The sequence below is a fragment of the Phocoena phocoena genome, chromosome 4 (assembly GCF_963924675.1).
Source record: "Phocoena phocoena chromosome 4, mPhoPho1.1, whole genome shotgun sequence".
NCBI lineage: Eukaryota > Metazoa > Chordata > Mammalia > Artiodactyla > Phocoenidae > Phocoena > Phocoena phocoena.
This window is the reverse complement of record NC_089222.1, coordinates 79,001,878-79,024,450: the sequence shown is the minus strand read 5'-3', so window position 1 is coordinate 79,024,450 and position 22,573 is coordinate 79,001,878. Positions and strand designations below refer to the sequence as shown.

Sequence of the window (22,573 nt, the reverse complement as noted above, 5' to 3'; positions counted from 1 at the left end):
AAATTTGGGATTATTAGTAAACATGTTTGGTGCTGCCAACTATTGGCACTTGCTATCTACCTCCACAAGGATTAAATCATGAGCTGCTGCAGCTGCTGACCTTCAACACCATCTGAAAGGAGTTCAGGGTGGAGATCAGGAATGAGGCACTTCATGCTCTGGGAAAAACTAGCAGAAAATGTCTTCAGACAGATATTTTCAGGAGATTTTTATGAGCCCAATTCTTACATTCCTCATATCTAGAAAAGCACTAAAATCATTAACAGTGACGCCTGCTCCTCGTGACTAGCAGCAAGCCTCTGCCAAAATGTGTGCTTGGCTGCTCGCACCCCCTTCACTAAAGTCATATAACACTGACCTTCCCTGCTACCTCGCTGGAATGGGTACCTCAGAGCCGTCTGAGATGCTGTCTCCCGGGCTATAGTTCTCATTTTGCCCCAAATAAAACTTCACTCACAACTCTCACATTTTGCTTTTTTTTTTTTTTTTCCCAGTCAACAGTGCCATGCTAAGAAAGTTTCTATGAGAAAGCACAAGTTTCTAGAAGTTACAAAGAGTACTTATAATTTTGCCAAGCTTCAGAATGCTAGTGTAAGAGTCCACAACTGTTTAGTTCCTAAATTTTAGCCAGAAATTAAGGTTTTCAAAAGATTAAAAATTCTAATATATGTAATTAAAGCTACAAGAAACAACAAGGAAACATCTCCATATGCAAGGAAAGCACGATATGCTTTTGGCTAGAAAAGGTATGAGAGACTTCCCTGGCAGCACAGTGGTTAAGAATCTGCCTGCTAATGCAGGGGACACAGGTTCAAGCCCTGGTCCAGGAAGATCCCACATGCCACAGAGCAATTAAGCCCATGTGCCATAACTACTGAGCCTGTGCTCAAGAGCCCATGAGCCACAACTACTGAAGCCCGCAGGCCTAGAGCCCGTGCTCCGCAACAAGAGAAGCCACCGCAGTGAGAAGCCTGCACACCGCAACTAGAGAAAGCCCGCGTGCAGCAATGAAGACCCAACACAGCCAAAAAAAAATAATTAATTAATTAATTAATTTTTTAAAAAAACAACGAAAAGAAAAGGCATGAGGAATGAAGATGCATTTTGTTAAGGGAAATGAGAGTAATTTTGTCTGAACTAGAGCTTCTGGTTATAAAGGGTAAACTAAAGGCATACAAAAATCTTTTCTCTCTTCACTGAAGAGAGAAAAGATTTTACCTTGTGTAATCAAGCTGGCTAAAACTGACTTATTATAAGCATTTTAAAAATTAAGTTTTAATATCAATAGTGTACATATATAAAACTAGAACTTAATTTTCCTTCATCTGCTAAATAGACAACCGAGTATTGTTTCATATGGACCTGTGATCCTATTTAGTCAAGTGTCCAAGCCATTTGATATCTTTGACAAACTTCCCCAAATCAAATTCTGAATGATGTCTTTTGACCACAAACTAACTTTGAAATTTTTCAGAGGCCCCTGGAACATTTCAAAAGATGTTAGGCTTATTTGATATGTTAAATTACATGAGAAGCATTACCAAACAAGAAGTAACATTAAGCCTTCTTTATGTCGTACTTGATTAGGTGTATAAGTGTTCTAGAAATTGTGTGAAATTCCTAGAAACTTGATATATCCTGGTACAGTCCTAACTTATAATTCTAGTCATTATCTTAAAATGGTGTATGACATCCTCTGGGACCCCAATCAGAAATGGGTAACAAGTAAACAATCCTTTTACTGCTATTCACTTACTTTCTGAAATTACTCATCAAAATTGAGGCTCACACTAAAATTATTGAACCTGAGTAACAGGGAAATGACCTAGCTGACTTTCATGTAAAGGCAACAGAATCTATATAAAGATTGTGGCAAGTGTTGATGAGATTCGTTCTACTTCTCCAAAAATGACCCGCTTACTGCCAGACCTGATGTCCTTATAACAGACGACAGTCTGCTTCTGAATCAGAGAAACTAAGATGGGTAAACAATGGCTGTAAATTAAACAAACAGTTGGAGCTGTGGGAAAACCAAGATGGCCTCATGGTTCTTCTTGGCTCCCTGACAAATCTCATTTTTCTGTTTTCCCATTCCTTCACCCACCACAGTATATGTAAGAACAACTATTTGTGTCCCTGAAGGCCTTAGGCTTCCTCCCTCTGGGCCCTTGAAAAACTGTATTCAAGCAGAAAAAGTATTAATTACATAGGACTACATGACCTGAGGAGGATACTCTAATGTTTTTGTTTTTCCAGATTTAAGGAGACCTTTTCTTAAGCTATCTATGACTTAACAACAATTTGGTAAAGTATACCTTTGTGAACAAAGATGAAACAACTTCTCCCCACCTGATCCCTCCAGAATTCAGGAACTCTCAGTGAATATTCTTACTCTCTTAACAATTTATTTGCTTGCATAAGTTCAATAACAATCTGTTCTCCTTGTAACAGGATACAATTAGAAACACTGGCTATATTACCAAGGCTTTGACTGGAATGTCATATTTGAGAAAGGTGTGCACAGACTCAGATATGACCAGATAGCTTCAAAGAACTGCTTCAAAAAAAATCGACCTGGTACCTTGCTTACAAGGTTTCAGCAAAGCAGTCTTAAAAAAGGACTTATATGGTCAATCATTATTCTTGCTGTACTTATATAACTAATCAGGCCAAGTTTAATGCAAACAAATTAGTTTTACTATGATTATCTTTGGTTAAAAAAAACATAGGGGTAATTAGAGAGAAAAATTATCTTTGCACCTTTGTAGATAGTATTAGATTCTAGTCCTGTTAATTGTCTTTGAAGTTTTATTACATACCTGTAAACTGGACTGGATCCTGAACTCTTCTAGTGTCCTTAAATATCTGGCTACAACTCACCAAACTAAGATTTCCAATTTTCTCCCACCCTTCTGATTTGACATCACTAAGAACAAAGGCAGCCTTTGAGCCCTGTCAGAAGGGAGCTTACCAAGTGCTCCTGACCACTGACACTGATGCAAAATTATAGAAAGTATTGAGCCTTGGGTACATGTCTCACAGCTAAGGAGGACCACCTGACATCTGGTCCTACACAACACTGGAGACCCCTGAATCAAAATGATGAGTAAGAAAAGTCACTGATATTGATGTCTACTGCTTTCACCCAAGACACCAGATTCAAGTCTTCTTGCTTTAGTTAAACATGAAACCCTTTCTCCTTTTCTTTCTTAATTTCACTCTGGCATTGGCCTGGAAAGATAACATCCTCATCTGTATCTCCCAGGCCATTACTAAGAAGGGATAACCTTCAGTATTTAGGATAACTCTATTTTAGGATGGGGGAGATTCTCTTTCCACATGCACTAAAAACCTGACTGACTCCTGGCTTGAAAAGGTAAATGCAGCAGTCCCTGTGAATAAATCTTTTATCAGTATTCCTTAACAGGAATGGTTTGCATCCCGACAGGTCTTGTCTTTGTCTGTGGTGGTTATCATTCTCCTTGGGCCCATATGAATGCCCATATAGCTGGCACACAACTGTACTAGGCGCCTTAGGTTATCTAACTGTGCCCCTAACTGTTCTAGAAAAGGTCTAACAGGAGGATTCATGATTCAAGAACTGCTTCCTTTGGCAGGGCCTACTTCCCTGATTAGGAGTTAAAACAAAGAAGAATATAATCAGGAACCTTTCCTCAACTCTTAGAGAACATTGCAGATTCCATTGCTAGGGCACTAATTGCCCTAAATAGTCTAAATACTTAGACTCTCTGGCCATAGTTGCTCTTGATAATAAGATAGCCCTTGATAATCTTTTAGCTGAGCAGGGAAGTGTCTGTGCTATGACCAATACCATCTGTTGTACCTGGATTGACACTTCTGGTGAAGTTGAAACTTAATTATGTAAGATCACTGAGTAAGCCACTTGGCTTAAAAGGGTGACTCCTTCAACAGTGTCTTTGACTGGTTTGGGTCTTGGGGACTATGTCTCTGAAGCACACTCCAAATACTGGGAGTTATCCTATTTATAGCTGTCATAAATATCAGCGCATTGGATCCTCTCAAAAGTTTTAAATGCATGTTCACAGCCACTGACCAGCAGAGAAGTGATCTCCCTGAGTGGAACATCAGACAAGAAACGAGAACAGCCACCTTAAAAATTGTGAACCTGTAACAGGGAAGAACAAAATCTGACTCCATGTTGGATCTGTTTACTTTAACCTTTGCTTCCTGTTGCTTTTGTGACTATAATCACTAAAAGGATGCTCTTTATAGCTATAAGCATAATAGTGGCCTCCCTTGGGGAACCCTGCCCCTCTGCCTCAATGTTAAACCAAAGTGCCTTCATTCAGCTCACAGGGAAACACCCTGCCCCTGCCCACCCGTGAATGGCTGCAAGAAAGAAGAAATTAACACATCCCCTCCCAGACGCTGGCCAAACCAGAAGACATTTTGCAAGACTTAGAGCCTTTTTACTTTACTTCCTCACCTCCTCCCCCTCTCTGTTCTATAAAAGAAACTAGCATCCAGACCCAGATAAGATGGTACTCTAGGACTCTAGTCTGCCATCTTCTCGGATGCCCAGTTTTCCAAATAAAGTTGCTATTCCTTGCCTCAACACCTCGTCTCCTGCTTTATTGGTCTGTTGTGCAGCAGAACAAGCTTGGACTCAGTAACAAACCTGAAGTCACGGCCTGTGAACATCACAGGAGTTCATCAAAGACGTCATGACCTATGGATAGCACAACAAAGATCAACAAAGCTGCAGAGCAGTAGTTGAGAGCAAAGCTAATGCCTTAAATTTTGATCACATCTCTCAGGCTTAGAGTATGATGAAAAGGAAGGAATTGTTAAAGAGAAAAGCCACAGGCCCCAAATGGCTAAAGCCCATGATACCAAACCTAGATTTAATACCTAACCTAATTGCAGTTTTGACCTTCACCAGAAATGTAATCTTAATCAACCGGTCTAGAATTTCCTGGTCAGCACCAAGAGGTAATCTGTCCATCCTCCCTTCCCACCCCCCCGCACCCCCACCCACCCCCAAGATACAATCTGCATGATAAAACCCCCTTGCCATTCCCTTTTACCCCCAAAAAGCTGCCCTGGTATAAAAATAATCCTTTCTTTTATTTTGCTAATAGCTCCTTTGCCCTATCCTTCTTCCTATAAAAACCTTCCATCTTTCAGTAAAACCCCTTCTAGTTCCTAGACTGGATGCTGCAATTCATGAATCACCTAATAAAGCTAGTTGGATCTTCAAATTTACTCAGCTGAATTTTGTTTTTTAACAAACATCTAACAATGGATTCTACTCGTGCGCTGAGGGGTAATAGACTAGTGAGAGTGCAACTTGGCTAGACCCTTCTGCAGAGCAATCTGGAATCTAATAAATCTATATATATGCACTTACCTTCTGAAATCTCATGTCTAGGAATTTACTCTGAAGAAACATCACCAACAATATGAAAATACACATGCACAAGGTAATTCATTACAGATTGTTGGTAATGGCAAGCTATTTGAGACAATCTGAATGTTGGATGGGTTTTCTGGCTTTTACGTACCGGGCACTGAAAGGGTGGCCAGTCTCCAAATACATCAGTTTCTATTCAGAAAATTAACATTAATACAATACTGTGGGCTTCCCTGGTGGCACAGTGGTTGAGAGTCCGCCTGCCGATGCAGGGGACTCGGGTTCGTGCCCCGGTCTGGGAGGATCCCACATGCCGCGGAGCGGCTGGGCCCGTGAGCCATGGCCGCTGAGCCTGCGCGTCCGGGGCAAAAAAAATAATAATAAAAAAAATACAATACTGTATCTAATCTACACACCTTACTCAAAATTTACCAATTGTTCCAAGTATGTCCTTTTTCTAATCCAATCTAGAGTAAGGTGGTACATTTAGTTGTCATGTCTCTTTAGCTTGCTTTAATTGGAATCAGCTCCTCAGTCTTTGTTTCCGTGACCTTGATATTTTTGAAAAGTACTGGCCAATTATTTTGTAGAATGTCTCTCAATTTAGGTTTGTCTGATGTTTCTCTACAGCTAAATTTACATTAGACATTTTTGATAAAAATATTCCAGGAGTAATGTTGTGTCTTTCTCAGTATGTCACATGAGGAGGCAGATAATGTTGATTTCTCATATTACTATATTTCATTAATTTTGATCAGTGAAGGTTCTGGGCTTTCAGAAGAATCACAGTCATGGCAATAATGGCCTTAGAATCACACAGAAGAGATTCCAAAATATGTTTACAAATTTTTTCCAATTAAATTTTTTAAAATGTGTACTGACTTCAGATGACTCCCTGGAAGGGTTAAGTATGCTGTTACCACAGAGATACTCCCACATCTGAATTTTTTCACCTCAGGTCTTTAATTACATATTTCTAAGCAACTATGAATATATCCAAAGATTCTGTGAAAATCACAGGCTCCAGAGGAGATCAACACCTTTACAAGTAGGTTTTAAAGCATACTCTATGTAGGTTTCAGTCAGAGGCACACTCCAAAGTGACAAAATCTCCCACCATTGGATCTGCCAATCTGGGGTCACAGGGGATGACCCTGCCCCCACAGCTCCACATTCTCTGCTTGGGTTGCATATGCTTAAGACTCCAAGCAATTTCATCCTTCAAAATCTAGGTAGAGGTAGCTATACAGCTATAGCTATGCTGGCTGTAGTGCATGCTGTACTAGGGCCCACTAGTAGGAATCACACCTGCCGTTGCTGCCGAAGTACACGGAGTAGAGCCCATGATGTGAGGTGGCACTGCACAGTGAGGCCCTTTCTTTGACTATGCTTCCCATCCCTTCACACATGTTTCAAGTTTCAGAGCATGTGACAAACCAAAGAGGAAAGAAGCACTGAACTGGAAATGAGATTAATGCTGTAATTTAGGACAAATTTTTAAAACCTGAAAATAAAACTGTTAATACTTGAAACTGCCTAAACAGCTATAGAATCTGGCTAAGATTCCATATAACAGTGAGTTCAAAGAATAGTGGTTGAGAAAATAATTAAGCTATTCCTTGATAATATGCTGAGTCCAGCCCATTCAATGAATTGGTTACACACACACAAACACACACACACACACACACACACACACACACACACACACACTTCAAGAAGTCCTCTTCTCATAAACTGTTTTTGAGGGACTAGTATTACAAAGAATATTCAAGAAGAGTATATTTTAAAGTTTTCTTGCCTGAAGAAAATCTAAGATGAGTCCTGGATATATACTGAGAACTAAAATCCATCAAAGCAGAAACATTGGTAACTTAACTTTACTCAAACTTTCTAGGAGAGAGTTATGATACATTTAGAAGTGTCTTTAAAGTCATAAAATATATTTTAAACATACAAAAAAAGAAAAAAGTAATCCTCAAAGGGGAAAAGGAGCCACATTTTCTTCCACTTATACCAAATATGGCACGATATTATCTAAGGGAAAAGTATTTTAATATATTATCTATTATTTACAAATTGACCTGTTTTCATTTAATAACATATGTAGACAAGGGGATTTTTCTTACCTTTTAAAAGGCACAGCATTTTTCAGAACACTTTCCACGTCAGCAACATCTGCTCTGGCAAGATCGGCCACAGTAAGAAAGCCAGAAGCATAGAGGAATCTGGCTCTCTGTGCATTAAGTAAGGATACCCGGACCAGGTCACACAGCTCCCTCTGGATGCCAAATGTAAGACGCTTCTGAAACTGGGACAGTAGTAGTTCCATGTTGTGCCAGCCCAGGCGGTTAGAAAACACTGTAATCATCCCTAGAATATTCATATAATATTTATTGAATTAAAAATTCTTTCTAGACCAATTCTCCGTTTCTTGAGATGTATTTTTGTTTCACTGTTGTTGTTTTTTCTGCAGAATTATAAAGTTTAACAGGCCCAAGGTATAAAATAATAGGAGAGTAGACATCTTTAAGGGCCTAGCTAATTGGCTAGACACACTAAATATCATCTCATTTTTTCTTAATCATGAACTTGCATTTGAAAAAATTGAGGCAGAGCACATAAACACAAAACAAACAAAAAGCCCTCACTAGTTCGCCTCTCTCTCTCTCTCTCTCTCTCTCTCTCTCAATTTTTTCCTTACTTTCTTTAAGGAAGAAAGAACTCTTAAAACAGGTAAAGAACTCTTTTCACCTAGAGGAAAACAAGAGAGCTAATTTAAACTGTCAAGTGCTGAGAGGATTATTTACAAAGAGTGAAAGTCCCATTGATAATTTCATAAAAAAAAAAAAAAAGGTTGCCCAGCTTGATAGCTATACCCTCTTGAAATAAAGAGGCCAGAGTAGCCAAGTGTCAAGTCATTAAGAAAATCACTTCCCTACAAGAACATTAACCCTAGAGGTAATCTGAGATCTTTGATGCCAGTGAGTTGAAGGGTAAGTCTCTCCCTTCTTACTACCCTCTCCTGGCATCTTTCCCTCGGTAATCTCTCATGCACACAATTTCACAATGAAACTTCTTACACGTGTAAACACACTCTCCAGCAGCCCAGGATTTCCCTCCTAAGGGCTTAAGGATTTCTTGGTAAAACCAGACCTAGAACTTCCCTTGTTTGCCTAGCTTAGAAGATAAGAGCTTAATTTTATTAAGAAAGACCAGTATTTCCTTAGAGAACAGATATTTAAAACAATGAGACAGAAGTCTAGAAATCCCTCTCCACTTGCCATCTTCCACAGTAACAAGTATTAATCAATAACTTGATGAGAAAATGAAGACCAGTGAGAACTGTGTCTGTTTCTTCTTACAATACGCTCCCCCCGCCAAAAAAAAAGACAGAAAAACAGAAAGAAGAGCGATGGTCAGCAGGTTGCTAGGGAATGGAAGGGGACCAAGATCCAGACACTCAGCCAGCTGCCAGTCTTCTGTAGCAGGGTAACTGAGCCCCCAGAAGTCATAGTTTTGGGTGTTCTGATGATGACAGGAACTACACAAAATTATAGCTTAACATGATCCCCTCACTTTTAGAGAAACCTACAGTAAAATGGAATTTGAAAAAAAGTAATCTTAACTTGACCTCAAACCACAGAGTCTTAAATAAATGTGGGAACACTTGTTTAACTGACCTGCATAAACAGCAGCTGACTGTTGTAACGATTGAATCTGTCCACGACTGCATCCATATTTCTGATTAATTTCCTTTAAGGGAACTTCACTGATTAAATCTAATAGCACAAGACTGGTAAAAAACCTGGAAAGTAAATTACCAAAAGTATGGTAAAAGGTCACTTAACTCTACTATGAAAGTACAATGTATGTTGAGAAACAAGAAAGAACCAAAAAAGGTAAGAGGGTGAGAAAGGGATAAGATTCCTAATAGGATATAGGATTAGTGGACAAAGAGCTCAATGTTTGTAAATTCTAACATATGTTAGTACTATAGCAAAAAACTAATATCTGTATAACAAAAAGATTTTGTTCATATTTCAATAATGCTAACTAATTTTAAGAAATGAGACTTGGTTCAAGAAATATGATGGCACAAAAATTTTAAAGAACACTTGATACACAATTATATCACCTAATCATATTTCAATCAAAATTTGGTTATAAAGAAGTTTTGATGTGAAAGGCAACTGTGCCACAAATAAGCCAAGTATATAATCCTCACAAAATTTACACTTGACTATGATGTAAATAATATGAGACTAATGCTTTAAGAAAAATAATTTTATTATATTTCAAAGAAGCTAAAGCCTGTACAATTTCCCCACCTGAATCTTTTAATTGGCTCTTCCCTACTGGTAACAAATCAATTCAAAGGATGATACAAACCATATCCTCAAATGGAGCCACACTAAGTTGGCAATTCTGATCATATCTTCTTTAAGGGAAGAAAGTAATTAAGTGTTCTACTTTAAAAAGTCTTGATATATAGTAGTTTCTTATAAGCTACAAAGAAACTAAAATATCAATACATTCAGTAAATACAAGAAGTTGAAAATTTTTACTATATTCAGCCAAAACTTTTATTTTAATGACAATGAAAGTGATTACAATAAACTGGACATCTACTGTATATCCAATACTGTGTTAAAAACTGGATAGTCCAGGTTCCTTGATATTTACCTTTTATGGATGGCCATTTGTCGGTGCTGTTTCTCAGTTCTGGCTACTACTTTTCCTTTCACACAGCGAGCCAAGAACCCTTCTTCAACTCCCACTAGCTCTGCCACCCGTTTCATAGAAGCTGGCAACTTCTCCCATAAACAGAAAAATCGATACCAATCAATAGTAGTCCAATCCTCAAACACAGGTGTAACCTAAAGGGAAGAAGCATCATTCATTACCTAAAACTACTGCATTACAAAAGGGACAAAATTGTAAACATAAACTTCATGTTAAAAACAAAGGCTTCATGGGCTTCCCTGGTGGCGCAGTGGTTGAGAGTCCGCCTGCCAATGCAGGGTACACAGGTTCGTGCCCTGGTCTGGGAAGATCCCACATGCCGCGGAGCGGCTGCGCCCATGAGCCATGGCCGCTGAGCCTGCGCGTCCGGAGCCTGTGCTCCGCAACAGGAGAGGCCACAACAGTGAGAGGCCTGCATACCAAAAAAACAAACAAAGTTTTCAGTATTTGGAAAAATTTCTAAATGTGATAATGCCTCACTTATATGGAAACTTCATTTAATCACAAACAACTCACTGACAAGAGAAAAGAAGAGACCACTAAGCACACAAGCTGGATTTTACAGAATCCAAGGACTTTAATCATAGACACTTTTAATCTCGGTATTCTGATGTTAAATACAATCTTAAGTATTTTGTATGACTTCTGAGAAAATACAGGGAGGGGAAAGAGGAATCAATATTCACAATTGCTATAATATATTTATTATCTGAAGTGTCCAGGATTCAACAACAACAAAAAAAACAATGAGACATTCAAAGAAACAGAAACATGTGTCCCAAACACAGGGGAAAAAGCAGGCAAAAGAAACACCTTTGAGGGGTTCCAGATGTCAGAAATATCTGCAAAGACTTCAAAGAGACATTATAAGTATGGTCAAAGAACAGCAACAACAACAAAAAACACACTTAATAATGTAAAGGAAAGTATGATGACAATGTCTCACCAAGTAGGGAATATGAATAAAGAGAAATGATAAAAAAAAAAAAGAGCCAAATGGAAATTCTAGAGTTAAAAAATACAACTGAAATGAACTATTAACTATAGAGCTCAACAGTAGATGCAAGCTGGCAGAATAAAGAATCAGCAAACATGAAGATAGATCCATCAAGATTATGTAATCTGAGAGGTGAGAAAAAAGGAAAAAAAAATGAACAGAGCCTCAGAGAAATGTGGGAAGCATTAAAGTGTACCAACATATGCATAATGAGAGTACCAGAAGAAGACAGAAAGGAAGAGAAAGAACATTTGAAGAAATTATGGCTAAAACCTTTCCAAATTTAACGGAAAACTTTACATATGCCAGAGACTAAAAGTGAACTCCAACTAGGAAAGCTCAAAAAGATCCACACCCTGATGCATCAGAGTCAAAATGTAAAATACCAAGAGAAAATCATGAAAGCAGCAAAAGAAAAACAATGCATCATATACAAGGGAAACCAAAAAAAATTAAGAGCCGAATTCTCATCAAAAACAATGGAGGACAGGGCTTCCCTGGTGGCGCAGTGGTTGAGAGTCCACCTGCCGATGCAGGGGACATGGGTTCGTGCCCCGGTCCGGGAGGATCCCACATGCCACAGAGCGGCTGGGCCCGTGAGCCATGGCCGCTGAGCCTGCGCGTCCGGAGCCTGTGCTCTGCAACGGGAGAGGCCACAACAGTGAGAGGCCCGCATACCACAAAAAAAGAAAAAAAACAATGGAGGACAGAATGCTGTGAAACGTGTTCAAACTGCTGAAAGAAAAGAAAAGTCAACAAAGAATCTTATATAAAGGAAAACTAACTTTATAAAATAAAGGCATAACAAAGACATTCCCAGATAAACAGAAAATTTGTTGCTAGCAGATCTGCCTACAAGAACTACTAAAGAAAACGCTCTTCTGGTTGAAAGAGAGTGACCCAAAACAGTATATTAATTCCACACAGAAAAACAAGGAGTGCCAACAAAGGTAATTGCATGGGTACTTGTAAAGATAGTATTATTGCATATTTCCCCTCTTTTCTTCTCTTGACTGACTTTAAAAAGCAACTGTACAAAACAGTATGTATAAAACATATAAAAATGCAAAATGTTTGATAATAACAGCCCAAAGGAGGCAGATGGGAGCAAAGCTATATTGAAGTAGGAAATAACAAGAGAGAGTAACTAAATCCATAGAAACAAATAAAGGGAAGCACAAATCTTAAATAAAAATGTAAATATAGCAAATTTTATACGTATACATTTGTTCTCCTTTCTACTCTCAGCTTCTTTAAAGACATAAAATTGTATAAAATAACAATTATAACAATGTATTGTTGGTTTGTAACACATGTAGATTAGATGTAACATGTATAACACTAATAGCACCAAAAAGAAAAAAAAAAAGGAATAGGAATACAGCTATACAAGAATAATGTTTCTATATCTCAATGGGATTAAGTAAGTATAAATTTTAAGCTGTATATGCTAACCCCTTAAGTAATTACTGGGAAAATAACTTCAAAAAATATAGAGAAAAAGAAATTTAAATGTTATACTAGAAAGTTTTGCTTAATTCAAAAGAAATCAGTAAAAGTACAAGAGAACAAAAGAAGATGTGACATATATAGAAAATAGACAAAATGTGGAAGATGTAAATCCAACTACATCAATAGTAACATGAAATGCAAATGGACTAAATAATCTATCAAAGACAGAGAATGACAGATTGGATAAGAAGAAAACCAGAATCCAACTATATGCTGTCTATAAGAGACACATTACAGATTCAAAAATACAAACAGGTCAAAAGTAAAAGGAAGTGAAAATATGCAAACCACAACTATAACAAAGCCAGAGTAACTAGACTAATATCAGATAAAATAGACTTCTAAAAAACAGTTCACAGAAGAGGACTATTTTATAATGACAACAGGACCCATCCAACAAACAAACATAACAACTGTAAATACATACAGGGTTCTGAAACACATGAACAAAACTTGACAGAAATGAAGAAACAGACAATTCAAAAATAAGAGTTGAAGATTTAAATACCCTCACTTTCAACAGTGGAAAGAAGAACTAAGCAGATCAACAGGAAATAGAAGGTGAAAATGATACAGTAAATCAACTAGACCTAACAGACATCTGTAGAACTTCAACCAGCAACAGCAGAATGCACATTCTTCTTGAGGCCACATAGAACATTCTCCAGGACAGACCATCTACCAGGCAATAAAACAAGTCTCAATAAATGTAAAAGGATTGAAATCATGTGAAATATGTGTTCTAACAATGGAATGAAATTAAAACTAAATTTAAAAAAATTTTGGAAATTCACAATGTGGAAATTAAACAAGATGCTACTAAATAACAATGGGTCAGAGAAGAAATCACAATTGAAATTAAAAACTACCTTGAAACAGATGAAGATAAAAAATGAAAACATAAAATACCAAAATTTATGGGATACAGTGAAAGTAGTGCTTTGAAAGAAATTTATAGTTATAAATGCCTATACTAAAAGAGAATAAAGATCTAAAATCAATATCCTAATCTTTCACCTTAAGACACTGCAAATTGAAGGGCAAAGGAAAGCCAAAGCAAGAAGGAAAAAAAAAAAAACTATAAAGAGCAGAAATTAAGGAAACAGAGAGTAAAAAATAATAGAGAAAATCAACCTACCCAAAATAGGTTCTGTTAAAAGGTAAACTGAAACACATTAAAATTTTCAAGAGTTTATTTGAGCATGCACCAATTAGAATTGGGCAGCGCAAAACCAAAGGCAGTTAGGAGTCCTCTAATGACAGGAGCTAGGGGCAAAGTTTTTAAAGAGAAGATGCTGAAGAAAAGCAAAGCAATTATAGGACTGGTTATCGCTTCAGCAGTTGCCTTATTTGGGAGAACCTAGTTGGCTTTTTGTGATTGGTTGTTCTCAAGTTTCACTTTCTTGGATTCAAGTGCATTGACTAAGGCTTAAGTTCTTGTTTGCTTACGTAAGCTGCTAAGACAGGCTTCCTTATTTAAGTACTGTTAACAGTTCTTTGAAACAATACTGAAACCTTTAGCTAGACTGATCAAGAAAAAGAGAGAATACTAAAATTACTAAAATCAGGAATGGAAGAGGGGACACTACTACTGCCTTATAGAAATAAAAAGAATCATAAAAAAATACTATGAACAATTGAATACCAACAAATTAGATAACCTAGATAAAATGGACAAATTCCTGGAAACATACCAACTACCAAAACTGATTCAAGAAAAAATAGAAAATCTAAATAGACCTAAAACAAGAATAGAGACTGAATTAGTAATCAAAAAATGTACTCCAAAGAAATGTCTAAGCCCAAATGGCTTGACTGGTAAAATCTATTACCAAATGTTTAAATAATTAACAGCAATCCTTCACAATTTCTTCCAAAAAGAGAGAGGAACACTTCCTAATTCATTCACTACCTCAAAACCACACAAAATCATCATGAGAATAAAGAACTACAGACCAATGTGTCTTAAGAATGTAGATGCAACAATCCTCAACAAAATACCAGCAAACCAAATCTAGCAACATGTAAATAGTACTATACAACATGATCAAGTGAGACTTACCCAGAAAATTCAAGATTAATATCATATCTGAAAATCAAATAATGTAATATCAATAGAATAATGGACAAAAATCCCATGATGATCTCAATAGATGCAGAAAAAGCACGTCACAAAATCTAACACCTTTTTGTGATTAAAAAAATTCAACAATCTAGGAATAGAAGGTAAATTCCTCAAACTGATAAAGGCTATGTGCAAAAAATCCACAGCTAACATCATACTTGATGGTGAAAGCCTGAACACTTTCCCTCTAAGATCAGGAACAAGACAAAGATGTCTGCTCTCACTATCTCTATTGGTATTTAACTGGAGATTCTAGACAGGTCAAGAAAAAGAAATAAAATTCATCTATGGTGGAAAGGAAGAAGCAAAACTACCTCTATTTGCAAATGATATGAACTTGTATATAGAAAATCCTAAGGAATCCACCAAAATACTATTAAAATTAATGAACAAGTTTAATAGGCTGCAGCATACAAGATCAAAATATTAAAAAATTGTTCATACATTTCAATAAACAATCTGAAAAGAAAATTAATAAAGGAATTCCATTTACAATAGCATTAAAAACAATAAAATGTTTAAGAATAAGTTTAACAAAAGACATAAAACTTGTACTCTGAAAACTATAAAAACTGTTGAAAGAAATTAAAGACCTACACAAATGTGAAGACAGCCAAGTACACTAACTGGAAGACTTAACATTGTTAATTGTCATCAAAATTAAAAATCTTTGTGCTTCAAAAGACATAATCAAAAACTTGAAAAGTCATCCCACAGAATACAAGAAAATATTTCCATATCATATATCTCATAAGAGACTTGTATCCAGAATATATAAAGAACTCTTACAACTCAACAATAAAATGATAAATAACCCAATTTAAAAATGGGCAAAGGATCTGAGTAGATATTTTTCTAAGGAAGATATTCATGTGGTCAAGAAACAGATGGAAAGGTGTTCAACATCACTACCCATTAGGGAAAGACAAATTCAAACTATAATGAGATAGCACTTCAAGCCCATAAGGATATACTTAAAAAGACAGATAAAAACAAGCATTGGAGAGATGTGGAGAAATGTGAACCCTTGTACATTGCTTATGGTAATGTAAAATTATGCAGCTGCTTTTTAGGACTTTGGAAGCTCCTCAAAATGTTAAAATTAGAGTTACCATATGATCCAGCAGTTCTACTTCTAGAGATACACCTAAGAGAATCCAAAACATATGTCCACAAAAACTTGAATATGAATGTTAACAGCAGCATTACTCATAATAGTCAAAAAGTAAAAACGTATCAAATGTCCATCATTTTGATGAATGGATAAAGATGTAGTACATCTCTACAATGAAATATTATTCTGCAATATAAAGGACTTAAGAACTGATACATGATAAAACATGGATGAACCTTGAAAACATTATGCTAAGTGAAAGAAATCAGCCATAAAAGACCACATATTATATAATTCCATTTATATGAATAAGAATAGAATAGAAAGTCTATAGAAAAACAGAAATCACACTGGTGGTTGCTCAGGGGTAGGGGAGGATGAGGAGGTTGAAGGAAAATGGGGAGTGACTGCTAATAGGTACAGGGTTTCTTTCTGAGGTGATGAAAATGTTCTGAAATTAGATGTTGATGACTGCACAACTCTGTGAACATACTAAAAATCATTTACTTGTACACTTTAAATTATATACTATGTGAATTGTATTGCAACAAAGCTATTTAAAAAAAACTCAAATTCCCTATGAGAAAATTTTCAGAACACTCTTGAAAGCCCCAAACTAGACTCAAAGAAATAGAAAAACATCTCTTTTCATGAATAAGATCAATCAAATTAAAAGGGATGTCAGTCAGTTCTCCTCCATGTTAATGTATAAATTTAACAATACCAATGAAAATACCAAGTTAATTCTAAGCGATATATGAAAAGGGAGGTAAGCAAGAATACCTATGAACACTAAAAAAGGAGAGCAATGAAACTAACCCTACTAGATAATACAATAAAAGCTTTTAATTAAAACAGAGGTAGTAGTGTACATATTGGTAAAATTGGTCTGTTGTCAGGTCAACAAATGAAATAGAAATATACCCAACAACAAATGGAAATTAGAAAAGCATCTAAACACAAATGCAAATTAGCACATAAAAATTGGAGAAAAAAGTTAAATGAAAGCTGAAGAACATTTTTCAGTCACTGTGTGTAAACAAATCTTTTTAAAAAATAAAGATGTGACTACAGATAGCCATTATGAAAAAAGATAAAATTGAAGAACCATATATTAGAATAAACTCTAAATGAAATAGAGCGCAAAAGAGAGGGACTACAATCATATAATTACTTGAAGAAAATGTGAGAGAATTTATAATCTCAGAGCAAGAAAAGCATTTCTCACTGATTCTAAAGTTCAAAATTCAACTACAATTTTTAAAAATGCTACACAAAACACACAATAAACAAAGTCAAAAGCCAAATGAAAAACTAGAAGAAAAATATTTATACCACAAAGAACTACTCTCCCTAATATATGTAAAAGAATTGTTAAAACTTAAGAAAAAGACCAAAAATACAATAGAAAAATGTGCAAAAGACATGGACAAGTCATAGAAAATAAAATACTACCTTAAACATATAGAAAAAATGTTCAAATTTATTCATAATAAAAAGTGTAAATTAAAAAGTACACTCAAAAATATAAAAGCTTGACAATATAATTTTATTTATGAGGTTGTGGGAAAATACCACTCTCATATAGCACTGGTAAAACTGGAAAATGATATAAACGCTATAGAGGGCAATGCAAAACCAAAATCACCTGTGTCTTTACACTTGACCCAGCAATCATACTTCTAGGATTCTTTCGCAAAGATACACCTCCATCAAAACTAAACTAAACAATAATATATGCCAAAGTTACTCACTGTAGCATCATTTGCCATACCAAAATATTGGGAACAACTCAAATATCCATCAGAGAACTGACTGAATAAACAATGGATTATCCACATACACAATGGGGTTACACAGATATAAAAAGAATAAAAATCCCATGAATTGACAAAGAGTGATTTCCAAGATATATTAGATATATTGTTAAAGGGGAAAAAGAGGTACAAAGTAATGTATATAGAATACTATCCTCTGAATAAGAAAGGTAAAGTGAGACCGTATCTAAGCACTTTCTAATATTTATTAGCACTTGCTAATATTTATACAATGAAAAAGAAAAGACATACACCAGAAACTAATGAAAACAATTATCTATGAAGGTAAGAGGAAACGGCATGCAGAGCATTAACATATAGCTGCCAGACCTCACTGGGTATTCCTTTTTATATAGTTCTGACTTTTGAATCACATAAATGTTTTAAATATTCAAAAAACAAAATAGTACATGCAAACTTAAATGTTTTATTTAAAAAATAAATGTACATTAACTTGGCAATTTTTTGAGACAGGGTTAAGGTCTTTTGAGTGTGAGTCTATTGATTAGAATTTACCATGGCTTTCTTATGTAAACCATACCCACAATACATTGTCTCATAAATCCAGTTTCTCTTTTGGTCAAGTGAAGTTTGACATTAAAGAAAATTGCAAAATACTCTGTGAACAGTATCCTTCTAGTTGTTTTCCCATATAGATTATAACTTTTTTTCAGAGCTTTACAGAAGTCTCACTCACATGTTTTATCAGCAATTATTTTAGTAACTTGCATTAAATCTAATTTTCATAGAAGGAAACTGGCAGTCTGACTCTAGAACCCATAATCATAACCAATGTAAAATAAATGAGACTTATTTTTAAGGCCATGCCAGATAACTGGTAAGACCAGCTTTGAGATTCTCCTTAGACACATTCTCAGGCACAGAACTTTGAACACATTATCACCCACGTAGTACACATGTTCACTGGAAGGGGGGGCGGAGGGAAGGCCCTGTCCAGAAATTTCTCCTCTGCTCGCCTCTATATAGTGTTCTTTTTGAAATACATTTCTTGATAAGCCTTCCTAATTCTTATAATTTGAAATTTACCCCCCACTCTCTTGCCTATCAAAACACATGCATTTGCTCCTTCCCCATTCCCAACTTTATTGAGGCATAATTGACAAATGAAATTGTATATATTTAAGGTGTACAATATAATGATTTGACATATGTATTCACTGTGAAATGATTACCACAATCAAGTTAATTAGCACAACTATCACCTCACATAGTTACCACCGTGTGCATGTGTGTGGTGAGATTCTCTCTGTAAGCAAATTCCAAGTATACAATACAGTATTATTAGCTAAAATCACTACACTGTACATTAAATTCCCAGAACTTATTCATCTTACACAGGCATACATTGGGGATATTCTGGGTTCAGTTCAAAACATTACAATAGAGGGAAGAGGGGGAAGATGGCGGAAGAGTAAGACGCAGAGATCACCTTCCTCCCAACAGATACATCAGAAATACAACTACACGTGGAACAACTCCTACAGAACACCTACTGAACGCTGGCAGAAGACCTCAGACCTCCCAAAAGGCAAGAAACTCCCCACGTACCTGGGTAGGGCAAAAGAAAAAAGAATAAACAGAGACAAAAGAATAGGAACGGGACCTGCACCAGTGGGAGGGAGCTGTGAAGGAGGAAAGGTTTCCACACACTAGGAAGCCCCTTCAGGGGCAGAGACTGTGGGTGGTGGAGGGGGTAAGATTCGGAGCCACAGAGGAGAGCACAGCAAAAGGGGTGCAGAAGGCAAAGCGGAGACATTCCCGCACAGAGGATCGGTGCCGACTGGCACTCACTAGCCCGAGAGGCTTGTCTGCTCACCCGCCGGGGCGGGCGGGGCTGGGAGCTGAGGCTAGGGCTTCAGCACTGGGAGAGGACTGGCGGCGTGAACACAGCCTGAAGGGGTTAGTGCACCACGGCTAGCTGGGAGGGAGTCCGGGGAAAAGTCTGGACCTGCCAAAGAGGCAAGAGACTTTTTCTTCCCTCTTTGCTTCCTGATGTGTGAGGAGAGGGGATTAAGAGCGCTGCTTAAAAGGAGCACCAGAGACGGGCGCGAGCCGTGGCTAGCAGCGCGGACCCCAGAGACGGGCATGAGAGATGCTAAGGCTGCGGCTGCCGCCACCAAGAAGCCTGTGTGCGAGCGCAGGTCACTATCCACACCTCCCTTCCGGGGAGCCTGTGCAGCCCGCCATTGCCAGGGTCCCGGGACTCAGGGACAACTTCCCGGGAGAAAGCACGGCGCACCTCAAGCTGGTGCCACATCCCGACGGCCTCTGCCACCACAGGCTCGTCCCGCAGAGTGCCCCTCCCTCCCCCCGGCCTGAGTGAGCCAAAGCCCCCGAATCAGCGGCTCCTTTAACCCTGTCCTGTCTGAGCGAAGAACAGACGCCCTCCGGCGACCTACACGCATAGGCGGGGCCAAATCCAAAGCTGAACCCCGGGAGCTGTGTGAACAAAGAGAAGGGGAAATCTCTCCCAGCAGCCTCAGGAGCAGTGGATTGAATCTCTACAATCAACCTGATGTACCCTGCATCTGTGGAATACCTGAATAGACAACGAATCATCCCAAATTCAGGAGGTGGACTTTCAGAGCAAGATTTATTATGTTTTCCCCTTTTCCTCTTTTTGTGAGTATGTATGTGTATGCTTCTGTGTGAGATTTTGTCTGTATAGCTTTGCTTTCACCATTTCTCCTAGGGGTCTATCTGTCCATTTTTTCTTTTGTTTTTTTACTTAAAAAAATTTTTTTTCTTCATTATTTTTTATTTTAATAACTTTATTTTATTTCCTCTTTATTTTATTTTCTTTTATCCTCTTTCTTTCTTTCTTTCTACTTTTTCTCCCTTTTACTCTGAGCCGTGTGGATGAAAGGCTCTTGGTGCTGCAGCCAGGAGTCAGTGCTGTGCCTCTGAGGTGGGAGAGCCAAGTTCAGGTCACTGGTCCACAAGACACCTCCCAGCTCCACGTAATATCAAACGGTGAAAATCTCCCAGAGCTCTCCATCTCAACACCAACACCCAGCTTCACTCAATGACCAGCAAGCTACAGTGCTGGACACCCTATGCCAAACAACTAGCAAGACAGGAACACAACCCCACCCATTAGCAGAGAGGCTGCCTAAAATCATAATAAGTCCACAGACACCCCAAAACACACCACCAGACGTGGACCTGCCCACCAGAAAGACAAGATCCAGCCTCATCCACCAGAACACAGGCACTAGTACCCTCCACCAGGAAGCCTACACAACCCACTGAAACAACTTTAGCCACTGGGGAAAGACATCAAAAACAACAGGAACTACGAACCTGCAGCCTGCAAAAAGGAGACCCCAAACACAGTAAGATAAGCAAAATGAGAAGACAGAAAAACACACAGCAGATGAAGGAGGAAGATAAAAACCCAACAGACCTAACAAATGAAGAGGAAATAGGCAGTCTACCTGAAAAAGAATTCAGAATAATGATAGTAAAGATGATCCAAAATCTTGGAAATAGAATAGAGAAAATGCAAGAAACATTTAACGAGGACCTAGAAGAACTAAAGATGAAACAACCAACGATGAACAACACAATAAATGAAACTGAAAATACTCTAGAAGGGATCAATAGCAGAATAACTGAGGCAGAAGAACGGAAAAGTGACCTGGAAGATAAAATAATGGAAATAACTACTGCAGAGCAGAATAAAGAAAAAGGAATGAAAAGAACTGAGGACAGTCTCAGAGACCTGGGACAACATTAAACGCACCAACATTCGAATTATAGGAGTTCCAGAAGAAGAAGAGAAAAAGAAAGGAACTGAGAAAACATTTGAAGAGATTACATAGAAAACCTCCCTAGTATGGTAAAGGAAATAGTTAATCAACTCCAGGAAGCACAGAGAGTCCCATACAGGATAAATCCAAGGAGAAACACGCCAAGACACATTAATCAAACTATCAAAAATTAAATACAAAGAAAACATATTAAAAGCAGCAAGGAAAAAACAACAAATAACACACAAGGGAATCCCATAAGGTTAAGAGGTGATCTTTCAGCAGAAACTCTGCAAGCCAGAAGGGACTGGCAGGACATATTTAAAGTGATGAAGGAGAAAAACCTACAATCAAGATTACTCTACCCAGCAAGGATCTCATTCAGATTTGATGGAGAAATTAAAACCTTTACAGACAAGCAAAAGCTGAGAGAGTTCAAAACCACCAAACCAGCTTTACAACAAATGCTAAAGGATCTTCTCTAGGCAAGAAACACAAGAGGAGGAAAAGACCTACAATAACAAACCCAAAACAATTAAGAAAATGGGAATAGGAACATACATATCGATAATTACCTTAAATGTAAATGGATTAAATGCTCCCACCAAAAGACACAGACTCGCTGAATGGATAGAAAAACAAGACCCGTATGTATGCTGTCTACAAGAGACCCACTTCAGACCTAGAGACACATACAGACTCAAAGTGAGGGGATGGAAAAAGATATTCCATGCAAATGGAAACCAAAACAAAGCTGGAGTAGCAATTCTCATATCAGACAAAACAGACTTTAAAGTAAAGACTATTACAAGAGACAAAGAAGGACATGACATAACGATCAAGGGATCGATCCAAGAAGAAGATATAACAATTGTAAATATTTATGCACCCAACATAGGAGCACCTCAATACATAAGGCAAATAGTAACAGCCATAAAAGGGGAAATCAACAGTAACACATTCAGAGTAGGGGATTTTAACACCCCACTTTCACCAATGGACAGATCATCCAAAATGAAAATAAATAAGGAAACACAAGCTTTAAATGATACATTAAACAAGATGGACTTAATTGATATTTATAGGACATTCCA

General features: G+C 37.4%; 1 protein-coding gene across 1 annotated transcript in view; it reads right to left on the bottom strand.

Annotated features, from left to right (window-relative positions):
• The window catches only part of POLQ (DNA polymerase theta), a 114,041-nt gene that overhangs the window by 55,495 nt on the left and 35,973 nt on the right, over positions 1-22,573 (bottom strand). Inside the window, exons 13-15 of the mRNA XM_065876433.1 lie at positions 10,082-10,275; positions 9,079-9,203; positions 7,525-7,768 (exon numbers count right to left, since the gene is read on the bottom strand). Coding sequence (XP_065732505.1) covers positions 7,525-7,768; positions 9,079-9,203; positions 10,082-10,275 — 563 coding nt within the window. The remainder of the gene's footprint in view (positions 1-7,524; positions 7,769-9,078; positions 9,204-10,081; positions 10,276-22,573) is intronic.